General features: G+C 45.8%; 1 protein-coding gene across 1 annotated transcript in view; it reads right to left on the bottom strand.

Moving 5' to 3' along the window:
- Positions 1-18138, bottom strand: part of LOC124799058 (histone-lysine N-methyltransferase 2D-like) — a 157294-nt gene that overhangs the window by 53558 nt on the left and 85598 nt on the right. The window contains exons 4-5 of the mRNA XM_047262597.1: positions 12658-14320; positions 8726-8875 (exon numbers count right to left, since the gene is read on the bottom strand). Of these exons, the coding sequence (XP_047118553.1) occupies positions 8726-8875; positions 12658-14320 (1813 nt within the window). The remainder of the gene's footprint in view (positions 1-8725; positions 8876-12657; positions 14321-18138) is intronic.

Genomic DNA, 18138 nt, shown 5'->3' with positions numbered 1-18138 from the left:
CAAAAAGACTATACACGCTGGTGTGTAGAAAATATGAATCTGACGATATACCATCTGACTTTCGAAAAAATATCGGCCACATAATTCTGAAGACCGCAAGAGTGACAAGTGCTGGAATTACAGCACAGCTAGCTTAACAACTCATGGATCCGAGTTGCTGACAAGAAGAATATATAAAAGAATGGAAAAGAAAATTGATGATGTGTTAGGTGATGGTTAGATTGGCATTAGGAAAGGTAAAGGCACCAGAGAGGCACATCTGACGTTGCGAGTGATAATGGAAGCAAGACTACAGAAAGATAAAGAAACGTTCAAGGATTTGTCGACTTGGAAATAGCGTTCGACAAAGTCAAATGGTGAAAGATGTTCAAAATTCTGAGAAAAATAGGGTTAACCTGTAGGGAGAGACGGGTAAGATGCAACATATGTAAGAGATGAGAAGGAATAATAAGAGTGGAAGACGAAGAACAAAGTGTTCGGATTAAACTGATGACATTGCTATACTGAGTGAAAAAGAATTACGGGATCTGCTGAATGGAATGAGCAGTCTAATGAGTACAGAATATGAAATGAGATTAAATCGAAGAAAGACGAGAGTAATGAAAAGTAGCAGAAATGAGAATAGCGAGAAACTTAGCATCAGGATTGGTCATCACGAAGTAGCAAAATAACAAATGACGGACGGAGCAACGACATCAAAAGCAGACTAGCGCTGGCGAAAAGGGCATTCCTGGCCAAGAGAAACCTACTAGTCCCAAACATAGGCCTTAATTTGAGGAAGAAATTTCTGAAAATGTATGTTGGAGCACAGCAGTCTGTGGTGGTGAAACATGGATTGTGGGAAAACCAAAACATAAGAGAATCGAATCATTTGAAAAGTGGTGCTACAGACAAATGTTGCACTGACTAGAAGAAGGATAGACTGATAGGACATCTGCTAAGATGTCAGAGAATAACTTCCATGGTACTAGATGGAGATGTAGAGGGTAAAAACTATAGTGGAAGGCGGAGATTGGAATGCATCCAGCAAATAACTGAGGACGTGCTGCTCTCTGAAATGAAGAGGTTGCAACAAGAGAGGAATTCGTCAAGCCAGTCAGAAGATTGATAAAAAAAAGAAAGAGAGAGAGAGAGAGAGAGAGAGAAGAAAGAAAGAAAGAAAAAGCATGTGAATGGAGTATGGAAAAAATCGAAAACTGATAATTGTGGTACGATGTACCCTTCGCAGTCAGTCAGTCTGCAGTGGTTTGCGAATATATATATATATATATATATATATATATATATATATATATATATATATATATATATATATATATACGTAAAAGCTGATTGCTCTATACGGATCCCCATTAGGAGCAATACGCACACTCAATTTCATGTTGCGTTCAGACCGGATGGGGCCCCTTCTGTGGCGTATGGCGGTGTCCTGATCACGGAGCTAGCGACGAACTGACCACAGATACCCGGGAGAAAGGAGCAGAGCCTGAGGAAATACGGTCTGACCCAGAGGCGGTGGTTACCGCAGTGAAACTCTCACTCACTGCGGCGAGAGTTACGGTCCAGGGAGAGGCCTCACGCGCTGACTGATGGGCGAAAGTCCGCGCCTGCGCACACTGGGAGGACATCGTCCGCGGAACACCACTGGAATACGCCTCTCGTGCAGAGCTGACAAACGATTTCATCTCATTTGTCCCGAACTGTAAGAATACAACAGCAAGGAATAAATAAGCTCACCAGTCAACATACGAGATACGTTCAATAAGTATCGCAACGCATTTTTTTTAAAGCAGGTTGGTTTTATACGGGATTCCTATACACTATAATATTCCCCACTATTTTGACTACAAAACCCTATTTTTCAACATTATGTCCGTTCAATGTGACGGCCTTAAGACACCTTACCGGAAGAGCCTGTATGCCCGCATGATACCACTGTGCTGGTCGACGTCTTGCTGTATCAATCACCTCCTCATCATCCACGTGCTGCTTCCCGGAGCAGTTGGAAGTCGGGAAGTGCGAGTACCGGGCTGTAGGGTGTTTGAAGAAGTACAGTCTAATGAGGTTTTGTGAGCTCCTCTTGGCTACGCAGAGTTGTGTGAGGCCTCACGTTCTCATGGCGACGAACACGCTGAAGTCGTTTCTTCAGTTTCCGGAGGGTAGCACAATACAGTTGAGAGTTGATCGTTGCACACACCTTGGAATGCCCCAAATGGTGGACGAGTGTGTCAACACTACCAACAGAGACATACAGTTGAGTAGCACAGTGTTTTTGATCCTCCGGATCAGCTTGAATGGGAGTGCCCGCGCATTCCGATATTGCAGGAGTCACAGCCATGAGGGGACAGCCGGGGCGCGAGAGATCAGTCACGTTTGCACGACCTTGTTGCGCTGATGACAGACGCCGCGCTCAACGACTCACCGTGCTTTTGTTCACAGCCGGCCGGAGTGGCCGAGCGGTTAAAGGCGCTACAGTCTGGAACCGCACGACCGCTACTTCGCAGGTTCGAATCCTGCCTCGGGCATGGATGTGTGTGATGTCCTTAGGTTAGTTAGGTTTAAGTAGTTCTAAGTTCTAGGGGACTTATGACCACAGCAGTTGAGTCCCATAATGCTCAGAGCCATTTTTTTTGTTCACAGCCAGATATTCGTAGACATTGCGAATGCGCCTATGAATATCTGCGATGCTCTGGTCTTCCGCCAAAGGAAACTCAGTGACAGCTGTCTGCTTGCAACGCACTTCCACTACAGACGGTATTTTGAACGCTACGTGTAGCACTACCACCTATCGGAATTTTGTTCAACTATAGGGACTGAAGCGGGAATATTCCACGATGTTCCACAATAAATTTAACACTTTTTCCACCGAAACTGGCCGACGAAAAAAAGTGCTGTGTTACTTATTGCCCCTCGTATTAGTCACCCACTTAAAGAACCACAGTGGTCGCATCGGAGCTGTATGGATGGTGGAAAGTACCAGGCGACCGCCCAACGCTGGGGTTATTTATGACAGTGAAATGGTCTGTATGTGCTAGTCGTTTGTGTGCAATCATCGCATTAAGATAGGTCGGCCGCGCGGGATTAGCCGAGCGGTCTAAGGCGCTGCAGTCATGGACTGTGCGGCTGATACCGGCGGAGGTTCGAGACCTCCCTCGGGCTAATTTAGGTTAAGTAGTGTGTAAGCTTAGGGACTGATGACCTTAGCAGTTAAGTCCCATAAGATTTCACACACATTTGAACATTTTTGAAGATATGTCGACGAAGAGATGTAACAGAATGGCAGGAAGGAGCTATCGTGTTTCGTCGTCCCCATTACCACATCGTGAATGAAGTTGGCCCATTTGTTGCTTCATGCCGGCCGTTGTGGCCGAGCGGTTCTAGGCGCTTCAGTCCGGAACCGCGCTGCTGCTACGGTCGCAGGTTCGAATCCTGCCTCGGGCATGGATGTGTGTGATGTCCTTAGGTTAGTTAGGTTTAATGAGTTCTAAGTCTAGGGGACTGATGACCTCAGATGTTAAGACCCATAGTGCTCAGAGCCATTTGAACCTTTTTCTTTTGTTGTTTCATCATGGCGGAATGGGGTATCTCCCGCAGCTGTGTAACACGGCGCAAGAGCACTGATCATAGAAAGATCCTAACTGACAGAGACTGGAGACGAGTGTCACGCCCTGTCAATGTAATGCGTTTCGGTCTCTACAGTAATCGGTGCTCTTAGTGAATGCTGGACCATCTTAATCAGTTTCCGAGGGAATATAGCGACGAAATGCATGCAATAGGCATTTGGTGTCAGTACCTTGCAAGAGAGCATTGCTCACACCAGCACATAAAGCTGCACGTTTTCAGTGGGTCAAACAAAACAAAACATGGACAGTAGCTGACTCTGGTCGTGTAGCGCACTCCGACGAGTCGTGATTTTTCCTCTTGGAGCGTGAAGCGTGCTCCGACGAGTCGTAATTTTTTCCTCTTTTCAAATGACGCAAGACGTCGAGTACACCAGTGGCCCAATGAGACGTCTAACCTGCAATGTGTGTAGAGGGTGTAGTTCAAACTGGAACAGATTCTGTGACGTTTTGAGACAATTTTTCGTAACATGTTTAGGTCCCGCTCATTCACGTTATCTTGAACATGAACCAGTATGTTTATGTCAACTTTCTCGGTGACCAAGTGTTGCCCTTCTTCTACATCTGCGTGATGAGTGTACTGTGATCACTCGCGTCTTCCAAGATGACAATAGTAATGTCCACAGGGCTTTAACCGTACGTACCTGGTCCGGCCAACATTTAGCCACCAAATCGCACCTCGACTGGCCCGCTAAATCACCCGATCTCGGTCCAATAGAAAATATTTAGGACTACCTGGAACAGCGGGTGAAATGTAGGAATCAACTATTTGCAATTTGGGATCTAGTCATCATTGAGTGGTTTGAAATGGGTATAGCGTACATAACGGAACTTTCGGACTTTCTCCCTCGCCGAATTGAGTCCGTTACCGAGGCCAGAGGCGGCATTATCCAGTATGCTTTTGGAGGTGACTGATTTTTGTCCGTTCTGCTTACCTCGAGCTGCAGCTGTATGACTAAATCAAAATAAAGTATAACGATAAGGATGACAATGAGAGGTTGACGCTAACCCCGAAGGAAACCATGGCTAGTTTACACACGATTATTTAACGGCCCTGTCACAAAAAAGTCGTGTGGAACACTATGTCAATAGTTAGAAATACCGTGTCACATATTGACGACATAATGTCTTGTACATTGTTACGCTTAAGGCTATTTGGAGCCATCAAAGGCTATGCAAGGTAGGAAATTAGAGACACAATGCAGAGACCAGGCAAACGTAGTAGCAGTTAGGTTACCGGAGATAAATAGTAACATTAGAGACGTTGTAATATTTCTGGCTTAGTCAGCCATCATATTAGGCTCCAAGGAGCTGTTCCCAGAGCAGTGGAGATGCAAGAAGTATATGGATGACGAAATGTGGTGTGAGGTACCTGTGACACATGTTAGATTCGGTACCATTCCCGTGAGAAAGACCGCCAGCATAATGTTATTGCTCTGTGATTGGCTGCTGTGTTCGAAGCAAGGGCGCCAAAACGTTAAAGTATAGTTATTATTATTAGTTAAACTATTCACTGGAATGACTTCACGTTTTAATATAAATATCTCTCAACAGCTGACTATCAATCAGTCATTTTAGAATTATTAAAAACAATTTAAACCAAAAACAAAAGACTGACGAAATTGCAGACGAAGCACTTCAGAAGCGTTCGGGTCGCGCCTTTTCTGGTATGGCGAGCGAAGTGTTTCGGGCTGCTCGTCACTCTGGATTAGGCAGTCGTGAAGAACAGACATGTTGTATGTCGTAGGATGTGTTTCCAATTTTTATTTAAGTTCCTGTTCGTCACTCTGGATTAGGCAGTCGAGAAGAACAGACATGTTGTCTGTCGCAGGATGTGTTTGCTAGTATTCAGTATTAAAAGATTCACTCTGGTAGCCATGAGGCACAGACGCGTGCCACAAATAGTGCAAAGATACATTTTCGTAAACATTGTGTTTGATCATGTACTTTGCTGTATCAGAAGGTGTTGTATTAATGTCATGTAGTCTTCTCGTGTGGCTATATTAAAAGACGCGAGTGGCATCCCAAAGAAGTGGTATATTATTTCAGAACAGAACCTCGCTAAAAGTCAGTTTCAGCCTCAAGATACAGAACCTACGACCTGCGTGCTGTTTTCTGCGCTGGGGACATCAACTTGAAGACAGCAGGTTAGTGAACTATAACAGAACCTTCGTATTCCACACAGTGAAGTGGAAAGAACTAGGCGCCTCACGTGTACTGCATGCACAGAACAAATGTGCTCAGTGACACGTCATCTGCAGTAATGCAGAGGAGGTAAAGGAGGATGGTCGTTATTAACACCAACAAACGATTCATTCTTCCTTTCTTGCCGTAACGTGAAATATCAGACGCTCTGGGCAGCTATCCCGGGGGGGGGGGGGGGGGGAATATAACTTCAGAGAATTAACCGGTTAACTCTATCCACCGCCTAGACGATGTCGTAAGGCGTCACTGTAGAAGATGGTCACGAAAAGGCACGTCTTAGCAGAGGCAGCAAGCTCGACACTTGCTCCTGAGTACTGCAACGTCAGTGGGTCTACACAGGTTAGAGTACTACTACAGCAGTTCCCACTCAGAGAAGGACGGAGCGCCGGGCAAAATGAAGTAAAACATTGTTGTTGCCGGCCATAACAGCATGGCAGTGAGCTTAGATTTCAGCTGGACGCTATTGATACTAAAGTTGGAGTTTGTTAGCGTAAAACCCAGAAGCATACCTACCTACCGAGTAGGAATAGGGGAGAAATCTACACTACTGCCCATTAAAATTGCTACACCAAGAAGAAATGCAGATGATAAACGGGTATTCATTGGACAAATATATTATACTAGAACTGACATGTCATTACATTTTCACGCAATTTGGATGCATAGATCCTGAGAAACCAGTACCCAGAACAACCACCTCTGGCCGTAATAACGGCCTTGATACGCCTGAGCATTGAATCAAACAGAGCTTGGTTGACGTGTACAGGTACACCTGCCCATGCAGCTTCAACACGATACCACAGTTCATTAAGAGTAGTGACTGGCGTATTGTGACGAGCCAGTTGCTCGGCCACCATTGACCAGACGTTTTCAATTGGTGAGAGATCTGGAGAATGTGCTGGCCAGGGCAGCAGTCGAACATTTTCTGTATCCAGAAAGGCCCGTACAGCACCTGCAACATGCGGTCGTGCATTATCCTGCTCAAATGTAGGGTTTCGCAGAGATCGAATGAAGGGTAGACCGCGCGACCGCTACGGTCGCAGGTTCGATCCTGCCTCGGGCATGGATGTGTGTGATGTCCTTAGCTTAATTAGGTTTAATTAGTTCTAAGTTCTAGGCGACTTATGACCTCAGAAGTTAATTCGCATAGTGCTCAGAGCCATTTGAAGCATTTGAAGGGTAGAGCCACGGGTCGCAACACATCTGAAATGCAACGCCCACTGTTCGAAGTGCCGTCAATGCGAACAAGAGGTGACCGAGACGTGTAACGAATGGCACCCCATACCATCACGCGGGGTGATACGCCAGTATGGCGATGACGAATACACGCTTCCAATGTGCGTTCACCGCGATGTCGCCAAACACGGATGCGACCATCATGATGCTGTAAACAGAACCTGGATTCATCCGAAAAAATGACGTTTTGCTATTCGTGCACCCAGGTTCGTCGTTGAGTACACCATCGCAGGCGCTCCTGTGTGTGATGCAGCGTCAAGGATAACTGCATCCATGGTCTCCGAGCTGATAGTCCATGCTGCTGCAAACGTCGTCGAACTGTTCGTGCAGATGGTTGTTGTTTTGAAAATGTCCCTATCTGTTGATTCAGGGATCGAGACATGGCTGCACGAGCCGTTACAGCCATGCGGATAGGATGCCTGTCATCTCGACTGCTGGTGATACGAGGCCGTTGGGATCCAGCACGGCGTTCCGTATTACCCTGCTGAACCCGCCGATTCCATATTCTGCTAACAGTCATTGGATCGCGACCAACGCGAGCAGCAATGTCGCGATACGATAAACCGCAATGGCGATAGGCTACAATTCGACCTTTATCAAAGTCGGAAGCGTTATAGTACGCATTTCTCCTCCTTACATGAGGCATCACAACAACGTTTCACCAGGCAACGCCGGTCAACTGCTGTTTGTGTATGAGAAATCGGTTGGATCTTTCCTCATGTCAGCACGTTGTAGGTGTCGTCACCGGCGCCAACCTTGTGTGAATGCTCTGAAAAGCTAATAATTTGCATATCACATCATCTTCTTCCTGTCGGTTAAATTTCGCGTCTGTAGCACGTCATCTTGGTGGTGTATCAATTTTAATGGCCAGTAGTGCAAATGTGGTTGGCCTGAGGCGCCCTGGAGGTGAAGAACGGCTTACCTGATTGGGCAAAGCTTGTTAAATGCCGGTGGATTGGTGGGTCGACTATCGGAAGAAAGAAATGGTTCCACGCCACGATAATTTAAAAACCCATGTTTTTGTATTCAGAGGGAGTTGTCAGTCAGATCGCTGAGGCGCCGACTCCGTGTCGCTCGTGGCCAGCCTCGGTAAACTCCTACATGTCTGTTTTCTTCACTTGGAGTGCTGCTCCCAAGTTCGTACGTAACGTGCTGCTAGTGTTCACTACTTCTGTTAGCATCTGCCCCCGTGGCTTCAGACATTGAGTTCTGTTGTACAACCAATTACCTCCTTTGCTTTTTTCTAATGTTTAGAAGTAGCCTTTAGTGTAGTAGTTAGTGTGATCGCAAATAAATAGTGTTAATCAGGCCCCTGAATTGCATGAGTCTCCTGACGAGTCCCAGAATCTGCATCTCTCGTACGTGCCCTGTGACAGTGTTTGGTGCTGATCCAAGTCATCAGCCAGCCTTCACGGGGAATTTATCTTTCTGCGTTTGCTCCTCGCAGCTCGGAATTGTAGACTGACCTTAAACCCCTAAACGTCCTCCATCCTGTGCCAGAATACGACAACCGTAAGTCATCACAGGGCTACTTAAGCAAAGTAATGCCTGGAGTTACTGTACCAAAAATACGATATGTTAGTAAACTTCAAAAACCGGAGGATCAGAAATTTTCATCGTGGAAATGGGCGCTCCCGGTGGTGGTGAGCAGTGACGTGACGTACCTTCATCTGCACTGGCTGCGCCTGGGGCACGCTGCCGGCGCTGGCAGTAGAGTTGTCAGGCCTCACAACGGAGGGGACAGGAGCGCTGCCCGCCGCGTAGAAGTTCTCCAGGGCCTCCTTCGGCAGCTTCTCGATTGGAATGTCGCCAATCTGCAGCAAGGCGCATCAAATTAGGTTATCCCCAAATCTTCCATTTGCAGAGACTACACATTGGAATGTCGCCAATCTGCAGCAAGGCGCATCAAATTAGGTTATCCCCAAATCTTCCATTTGCAGAGACTACACACACACACACACACACACACACGAATATACAAGCTTGCACATTCAGTCAGACATACACACACAAAAGGCAGAGAGAGAAACACCAATGATTAACTAGTCCAGTACTTCTTCTTCTTCTTCTTCTTCTTCTTTCGCTTACGCCATAATCCTGCAGCGATCGCAAGCTCGGCGTGGTTACAATGGATTTGGCAATGTTAGTGTTAGGGGTGGCCGCATGTTCTTCCTTCCACCACCCCGTACCCCCCAGGACGGAATCAGTGTACCCCAACTGTCTGCGTATAGTGTAAATCGTGAAATAGTGCGGACAAGTTTCAAATGTCTGCGACGCGTGTAACTGAGGCGGAACGTGGGGACCAACCCGGTATTCACTTCGGGATGTGGAAAACCGCCTAAAAACCACATCCAGCTGGCAGGCACACCGGCCCTCGTCGTTAATCCGCCGGGCGGATTCGATCCGGGGCAGGCGCGCCTTTCCGAGTCCAGGAAGCAGCGCGTCAGCGCTCACGGCTATCCTTGCGGGTGAATAATTAATCCAGTACATAAGCATTTAAGTGTTATACGATGCTAGATGAAAAAGTGATGCCAGCTGCGTCATAAAAAAGGAATAATGAACATACACTGAAGAGCCAAAGAAACTGGTATAGGCATGCGTATTCAAATACAGAGCTATGTAAACATCAGAATGAGGCGCTGCGGTCGGCAACGCCTATTCTATATAAGACAACAAGTGTTTGGCGCAGTTGTTAGATGGGCTACTGCTGCTACAATAACAGGTTACCAAGATTTAAATGAGTTTCAACGTGGTGTTACAGTTGGCGCACGAGCGATGGGACACAGCATCTCCGATGTAGCCACGAAGTGGGGATTTTCCCGTACGGTCATTTCACGAGTGTACTACCCTGAATATCAAGAATCCGGTGAAACATCAAATCTCCGACATCGCTGCGTCCGGAAAAAGATACTGCAAGAACGGGGCCGACTGAAGAGAATCCTTCAACGTGACGGAAGTGCAATCCTTCCGCAAATTGCTGTAGCTTTCAATGCTGGACCATCAGCAAGTGTCATCGTGCGAACCATTCAACGAAAAATCATCGATATGAGCTTACGTAGCCGAACTTTTTGTTTAATGTTACCGCCGCGAGACTCTGCATTCTTACAGTATTCTAGAACTGGTACACTTGAGGACTGCACGACACAAACCTTTACGCCTCACCTGGGGCCGTCAACACCGTCATTAGACTGTTGATGAGTGGAAACACGTTGCCTGGTCGGACGAGTCTCGTTTCAAATTGTATCGAGCGGACTGACGTGTACGGATATGGAGACAAACTCATGAACCCGTGAACCCTGCGTGTCAGCAGGGGACTACCAAGCTGGTAGAGGCCGTGTAATGGCGCGGGGCGTGTGCGGTTGGAGTCATATGGGACCCTTGATACGTCTGCATACGACTCTGACATGTGTCACGAACGTAAACATCCTGTCTGGCCACCTGCATCCATTCATGTCCATTGTGCATTCCGACGGACTTCAGCAATTCCGGCAGGACAATGCTACACCCCATACGTCCAGAATTGCTACAGAGTGGCTCCAGTAACACTCTTCTGAGTTTAAACACTTCCGCTGGCCAGCAAATTTCGCAGACATGAACATTATAAACCATATCTGGGATGCCTTGCAACGTCCTGTTCAGGAGAGATCCCCACCCATCGTACTCTTACGGATTTATGGACAGCCCTGACGGATTCATGGTGTCAGTTCTCTCCAGCACTACTTCAGACATTAGTCGAGTCCATACGACGTCGCGTTCTTTTGCGTGCTCGCGGGGGCCCTACACGATATTAGGCAGGTGTACCAGTTTCTTTGGTTCTTCAGTGTATGACAGTGGAACTAGAACAGAACATAGCCTCAAATGTGTTCTACGAAACATTAGAGATCAACGTAGACACCTTACATTTTCACATTTCCGATATCGTAAGTATAGCCATGGTAACCAGGCAATAACCTGGCAGTACCGGAATTCGAACCCGGGTGCCCCAGATGACAGTCAGCCGCGCTAAACACTTGGAGGAGGACCTTCCGTATGGCTGAGTGTGGAGGAAACAAAGCACAATTCCTGACTCAAAGTTATTCGAATACTTTGTTTATTAATCGTAAAAAGTTCTACTACCCCTATTTTTTCTGAGGTTCAAATCTCCTGTCGTCGTTTGTGGTGTTAGTGCATTAATATCAGTTCCTTAAAAATACTCCGCGTTCTGCGTAATATTTTTCTCATTATTTAGCCACACAAACACCGACACCTAGGTGTTATAGTCGGTAGATTTGTTTTTCTTTTTCTTTTTTATTTCTGAAGCTGCATTGATTTAAAGGATGGGTTGCACAGATTCCCTGTTGCTACCACTTAGTAATAAGTAATATTTACCTACATTGTTCATAAATGAGAGATTATAATTCATAAGAGATTTGTAGGTATCATTTTGTTGTCAGACAGGTGGTGTTCAGTTACATGCTCCCTGGCCACCACTCATTACATGTTCTGACTTTCTTCAAACTGATGCTGAATTGTTACGGTCTGTGTAACATGTAAGGTTGCGAGCTCGATTTGTGTAAAAGATAATTACTTTACTGGCGACCACGAAGGCCACCGATAGAATACAACAAGTGCTAAATGAGGTGCTAAATGGAAGATATTTGAGGCGACCAACGAGGCCAAGAAAGAAGTGGGGTCTGTCATCCAAACAAGCAGTCAAAACACTTCTTATGGCTGATGCACCGGTACTGGATAATGGAGACGTACAGTGCCTGATACCACAGTACACCCTTAGAGTTCTCATGTAAATACCAAACATCTCACAAGATCACATGGAGAGATGACAGGTAATCCTCTCTATTTAGGGTGTCATCGGCGATTTTTATTTCAATGACGTCTTTAATCATACAGCCCCGCAAGCCGTTACTGCGAGGCACGAAGGATGTTTCATGAAATTTTAACCGGACACGGACAAGGGATAAAATTTGACGAAACATCCGTCGTGACTCGCACTAACGGCTTCCGGAATTGCAAAATTAAAGAACTCATTGAAATAAAATTCACCGATAAGACCCTAACCAGAGAGGATGGCCAGCAGCTCACAACGGCGTGGGATCCAGCGATCGGGGCGTTGAAGAGGACGCATCGAACGCCGCAAAGTCAACGCGGGCGCCAGTGACGTCACAGCCGGCAGCTAGTGTACATGAGGACCGAAGGTCGTGTAATTCTAATCACTTAACGCGGCTGGGAAGTCAAGGTCTTTTTATTCAGTATTACCGCCGCGAGATTCTGCATTCTCACAATACTCTAGAGCTGGCCGCAATAGTGTATTTTTTGCGATTTCTTTTACAGGTGCAGAGCATTTTCTCACAACCTATCGAACAAATCCTTCCGCCTCCCAGATACAGATAATAAGTGAACGTCCTGTTTCATACCGCTTGTTAGTGTTACCTATAAAATATAATGTGGCATGTTCAAATTGTTCACCACAGATTTTGTAATCGGACATTATCAGGTTGTTTATCTTTGTTACAGACTTCATCTGACATTCATCCACATTTTTTAAGTGTGGTGAAGTTGAATGAGCATTCTTAAAAGTTATCTGGCAGACTGGACTAACCTTGTCGTAGTCGAGGATCGAGATGTCGGCGTTTGACAGAACACCAGACGACAGCAGCTGCTGGCGCAGGTCAGCTGGAACTTCGTCTGGCAGCGAAGCGAGCGCTGCCGCAGTCTTGTTGGTCTTGTCACCAGCTTTGCTGTCGCTGCTGCTGCTGCTGCTGTCGGCTGCGCCAGTGGTGGGGCTGCTACTGCTGCCGGCTTGCCTGCTGTCACTGTTCCTGTTGTCACGTGGGCTCTGTTGCTGCAGAACTGGTTGCTGCTGAGGCTGTCTCTGCTGCTGTTGCAGGAAGTATTGTTGCTGCTGCAGCTGCTGCTGTTGTTGCTGTTGCTTTTGTTGTTGTTGCTGTTTTTGCTGTTGCAGCAGCTGTTGCTGTTGCAGGAAATATTGCTGCTGCTGCTGTTGATACTGCTGCTGCTGCTGCTGTTGCTGTTGCTGTTGCTGCTGCTGCTGCTGTTGTTGTTGTTGTTGTTGCTGCTGCTGCTGCTGCTGTCGCTGCTGCTGCTGTTGCTGTCTTTGTTGCTGCAGGAGTTGCTGCTGCTGTTGTAATAAAATCTGTTTCTGTCTCTCCTGTTGCTGCTGCTGCTGCTGCTGCTGCTGTAGCAAGAGCTGCTGTGGCTGTTGTTGCTGTCTTTGCTGTAACAACAAATTCTGTTGCTGATTCTGTTGGAATACAGCCTGCTGAGATATCTGCTGCTGTTGTTGTGTTTGAGGTTTCTGCGTCGCTCCAGGGCCTTCCTGGAGATGCTCTTCATATCGTGTTACTGATTGGACGACGGTGGGCAGCTGTGATTGTGCAGGGGCTGACTGACCTTGCCCAGTAGGGTTCTGGAAAGAATTTTGTCCATTGGACTGGAAAGCGTTTAATGTTGGACGCGGCTGGGTTTGGAAATTGCTCTGAGCGAGATTGCTGCTTTGCAGTGTGTTCTGGAAGGGACCCGTTGGTTGCAGTCCACCCTGGCTGGGGAATGTTGATTGGAAATTGTTCTGTAATGGCTGAGATGGTCTGAATGATACCTGATTTGAGACAGGGTTTTGGAATGAGGTCGGCCTCTGGAAAGGATTTTGACTGAATGACACTTGTTGTTGCTGGAAACCAGTTGGCCTTGTCTGCGAGGCTTGTAAAGTATTCTGGCTTGGTACCTGTGATGTCTGTTGGAAACTGTTTGGTCTCTGGAATGAAGTCTGGAAGTTATTTTGCGAGAAGGTGGGTTGTGAGGACTGTAAAGGATTTGGCCTTTGGAAAGGAACTTGCTGCTGCTGTTGGAAGGAGGCGGAGTTCTGCTGGAAAGCAGTGGGAACAGATGCGGGACGTGACTGCTGGAAGGCGTTCTGGGTGGAGAGCTGCTGTCTTTGGAAAGCAGTGGCTCCAACAGCAGTCGGCGACTGGAAGGGGTTTGGCCTCTGAGTGGATCCCGTGAAGGTCTGCTGGAACTGGAAGCTTCCCTTTCCATTCTGATGGAAGGTGTTGGGCTGCAGTGGCGCCAGACCAGGTCTCTGGAAGGAACTTTGAGCCTGTGCCGATGGCGGGAATGCGGGCCTCTGAGATTGCTGGAAGGTGCTGTGCTGCGGCCGGAAGCTCTGTGGCCGGAACTGCGGCCTCTGTCCCTGCGCAGTCGGCGGCTGCGACTGCTCAAACGGCCGCGGCGTGCCGAATGGCGATCTGCAAACAGATCCCACCGACGTCTAACCGTCAATGATGTGTTATTTCTAGAATGTTTAAGAAATCTATGTAGCAAACACTTCGTCCACATCTGCATCTGTACATCACAAGTCCTCTTTCTTTTTTATCAAATGATTTAATGTGGTCGAGAGAAAATTTATATTTTACTGCTCTACTGTGACATAGATCGCCACCTATATGAATGTGGGGCGTTAGGAATTCATTTCTACCGGGAGTGTGCTCATCAGAATGACGCAGGCATCAGACGACGTACTCGTGTTAGTTCGCCTTCCCATCACATTTCACCATTAATTGTTATATTTATTAATTGTAGTTTATTCGCTTATTTAACGTGGTCAGAGTAGGGTCTTCAGATCCTCTCTTCTACATCTACATCTACATCTATACTCCGCGAGCCACCTTACGGTGTGTGGCGGAGGGTACTTATTGTACGACTATCTGATCCCCCCTTCCCTGTTCCATTCACGAATTGTGCGTGGGAAGAACGACTGCTTGTAAGTCTCCGTATTTGCTCTAATTTCTCGGATCTTTTCGTTGTGATCATTACGCGAGATATATGTGGGCGGTAGTAATATGTTGCCCATCTCTTCCCGGAATGTGCTCTCTCGTAATTTCGATAATAAACCTCTCCGTATTGCGTAACGCCTTTCTTGAAGTGTCCGCCACTGGAGCTTGTTCAGCATCTCCGTAACGCTCTCGCGCTGACTAAATGTCCCCATGACGAATCGCGCTTCTTTTCGCTGGATCATGTCTATCTCTTCTATTAATCCAACCTGGTAAGGGTCCCATACTGATGAGCAATACTCAAGAATCGGACGAACAAGCGTTTTGTAAGCTACTTCTTTCGTCGATGAGTCACATTTTCTTAGAATTCTTCCTATGAATCTCAACCTGGCGCCTGCTTTTCCCACTATTTGTTTTATGTGATCATTCCACTTCAGATCGCTCCGGATAGTAACTCCTAAGTATTTTACGGTCGTTACCGCTTCCAATGATTTACCACCTATGGCATAATCGTACTGGAATGGATTTCTGCCCCTATGTATGCGCATTATATTACATTTATCTACGTCGCACTAGAGTTTTGCACGTGAAGTTTTTTTGCTTCGTAATTTCTTAAGAGGTAACAATAATTTTAAAACGATAAATAGTACTAAAATGATATTAATAAAATTGTTTGGAATGTAGCTAGTAATAGTTTGAATAACAGCGCTAGGAACTGTTGACATTAATAATACGTCTAGTATAATAATAATAATGATAATAATAATAATAATAATAATTATTATTATTATGATAGCAACAGTAATAGTATTAGTGAAAGTGACAGTACAAGGTACAAAGTGTGTTTGTACGGAAGTCTCTGGCCTTTTCTGCACGCAGCCTGGGTAGCTGCTGATAAGATGGCGAAATATGATAACGAATTCTAACGTCACACGTATATCGTACACAGGCGTCACTCAGTACCACACCTATATTTATTACCGAAAGTACGATCATATGAAGTACGAAGTGAAATCTGTGACTGGACTGAGGATGTAGGAAGGACGCAGATTATTATCTTGGATGACGAGTCATCAACTGATTGAGAAGTAAAGTAAGGTGTGTTCCAAGGAAATTTGTGTTGCGAGCCATGGTGTTCATGCTGCACGTTAATGACCTTACAGACAAAGTAAAAACTAGCCTCAGCTTTTCCACAGAAGCGATTATCTATAACGTACTGCCTGAAAAATGTTGGATAAATATTCAATCGGATATAGGGGAAATTCAAAGTAGTACCAAGATTGGCAAGTCTCTTTAAATGTTCATAAATGTAAAATTGTGCAATTAAAAGAAAAAAGAAAAAGCGTGGTATGCTATGCCTATAATATCAGTGAGACAAAATGGAAACGATCACCTCATAAAAATACATGGATGTTACGATGTGTAGGGCTATGAAATAGAACAATCACATAGGCTGAGTTGTAGGTAAAGTTGGGGAGAGACTTCGGTTCATTGGCAAAATACTAGGAAATTGCAATCAGTCTACAAAGGAGATTACTTGCAAAACATTCTAGAGTATCGCTCGAATGTGTGGGAGCCATACCAAACAGGAAACATTGGATGTATGCACAGAAGTGCAGCACGAGTGGCCACCGATTTGTTTGATCCACTGGAGAGTTTCCCGCAGATGCTGAAGAAACTGAACTGGTAGGTGCTTGAAGACAGATACAAACTATCCCCAGAGAGCGTTTTTGCAAAGTTACAAGAACTAGCTTTAAGTGGTGAAGCTGGAATTATACTACAGCCGCTTGTGCGTCACTATTCTGTGGATAGCAAGGACAAGATCGGATTCATCACAGCGCGCACAGAGGCGTTTAAACAATCATTCTCACCGCGCTCCGAGTTTGTGTCACTTGTATGGGATGACTCTTATGCGGAAACGGAGTGCACTGACATTTCTGCGGAAACGAAGACATTTCATTTAGTGTTTAATAAAAGAATACATTGTCCGTTGTAGGTTGCGTTATGTTTTATTAAAATCGTGCTGTTAGCTAATTTCGGCCGTGAGCCCTTGTCAAGCACATTTGCTATGTCACGTATTACATATCACGCTCATCACATTCTTATGCAACACATATAAAAGCAGAAGTCGTACTCCATCGTAACATACTCTAAGTGCTGGGGAATGTTTTAGTTGTCAGTCTGCAGCACTTAGAGTGTGTTACGATGGAGTACGACTTGTGCTTTTATGTCTGTGAGAGAAAAGAATGTGATGAGCACGATATGTAACACATGACATAGCAAAATTTTAATGAAGCACAATACAGCCAACAACGAACACTGTATTCCTTGATTAATTTACTTCGTTTAGTTTTTAGCTTTTGTATACGTTGGCTTCGTTAATTCAGAACCATGATGTCACATTGTAAACGATACCAGCCGGAAACTGATGAAGACAAATGAATTATTATAAAAAAGTGACTGGTCGCAGTTTTTTCAACATTTTAACATACAAGATGCGTCTGAACAGATCGATTAATGGTCTCAGAAGATAAAGGAAACAAGAGTTAGAAGCAAAATACCTTTGTTGGCCTTGAAAATAATCACCATTAGCTACACCTCATTTCTGACAGCGGGTATAAAACTATTGGAACCTGCTAGTATACGCTTCTTGTGGAATTTCATGACGCATCCTCGTCACGAGATATGTCTGAGAAGCGTAAGCCATTCAGGGCTGATTTAAGGCGAGGAAACAAAAAGAGCCGGCCGCTGTGGCCGAGCTGTTCTAGGCACTTCAGTCTGGAACCGCGCGACCGCTACGGTTGCAGGTTTGAATCCTGCCTCGGGCATGGATGTGTGTGATGTCCTTAGGTTAGTTGGGTTTAAGTAGTTCTAAATTCTAGGGGACTGATGACCTCAGATGTTAAGTCCCATAGTGCTCAGAGCCATTTGAACCATTTGAAACAAAAAGAAGACTACTGGCGCCAAATTCAGAGAATAAGGAGGGTGTTGAAGAACAGCCACCTTACATTGAGCGAGAAAGTAGAGCACGCAGACGTTGCGGATATCCAACAACGCGTGACCACGGTGCTTCGCGCGATTCCACAACAAGCTGACAGTTTCCAGCAGCTTCACAGCCGATGTTAGAAGCGTACTGTAGCTAGTGGCGATTACTTTGAAGGCCAGTAAAGGCTTTTTCTTTTTGTAAGTCTTTTTTTCCTTTATTTTCTGAGACCATTCGCTGAACTTTACAGGAGCACCTTGTATATGGTTCAAATGGCTCTGAGCACTATGGGACTCAACTGCTGTGGTCA

This window comes from Schistocerca piceifrons, chromosome 5 (genome assembly GCF_021461385.2).
Source record: "Schistocerca piceifrons isolate TAMUIC-IGC-003096 chromosome 5, iqSchPice1.1, whole genome shotgun sequence".
Lineage (NCBI taxonomy): Eukaryota > Metazoa > Arthropoda > Insecta > Orthoptera > Acrididae > Schistocerca > Schistocerca piceifrons.
This window is presented reverse-complemented; position numbering and strand designations above follow the sequence as displayed.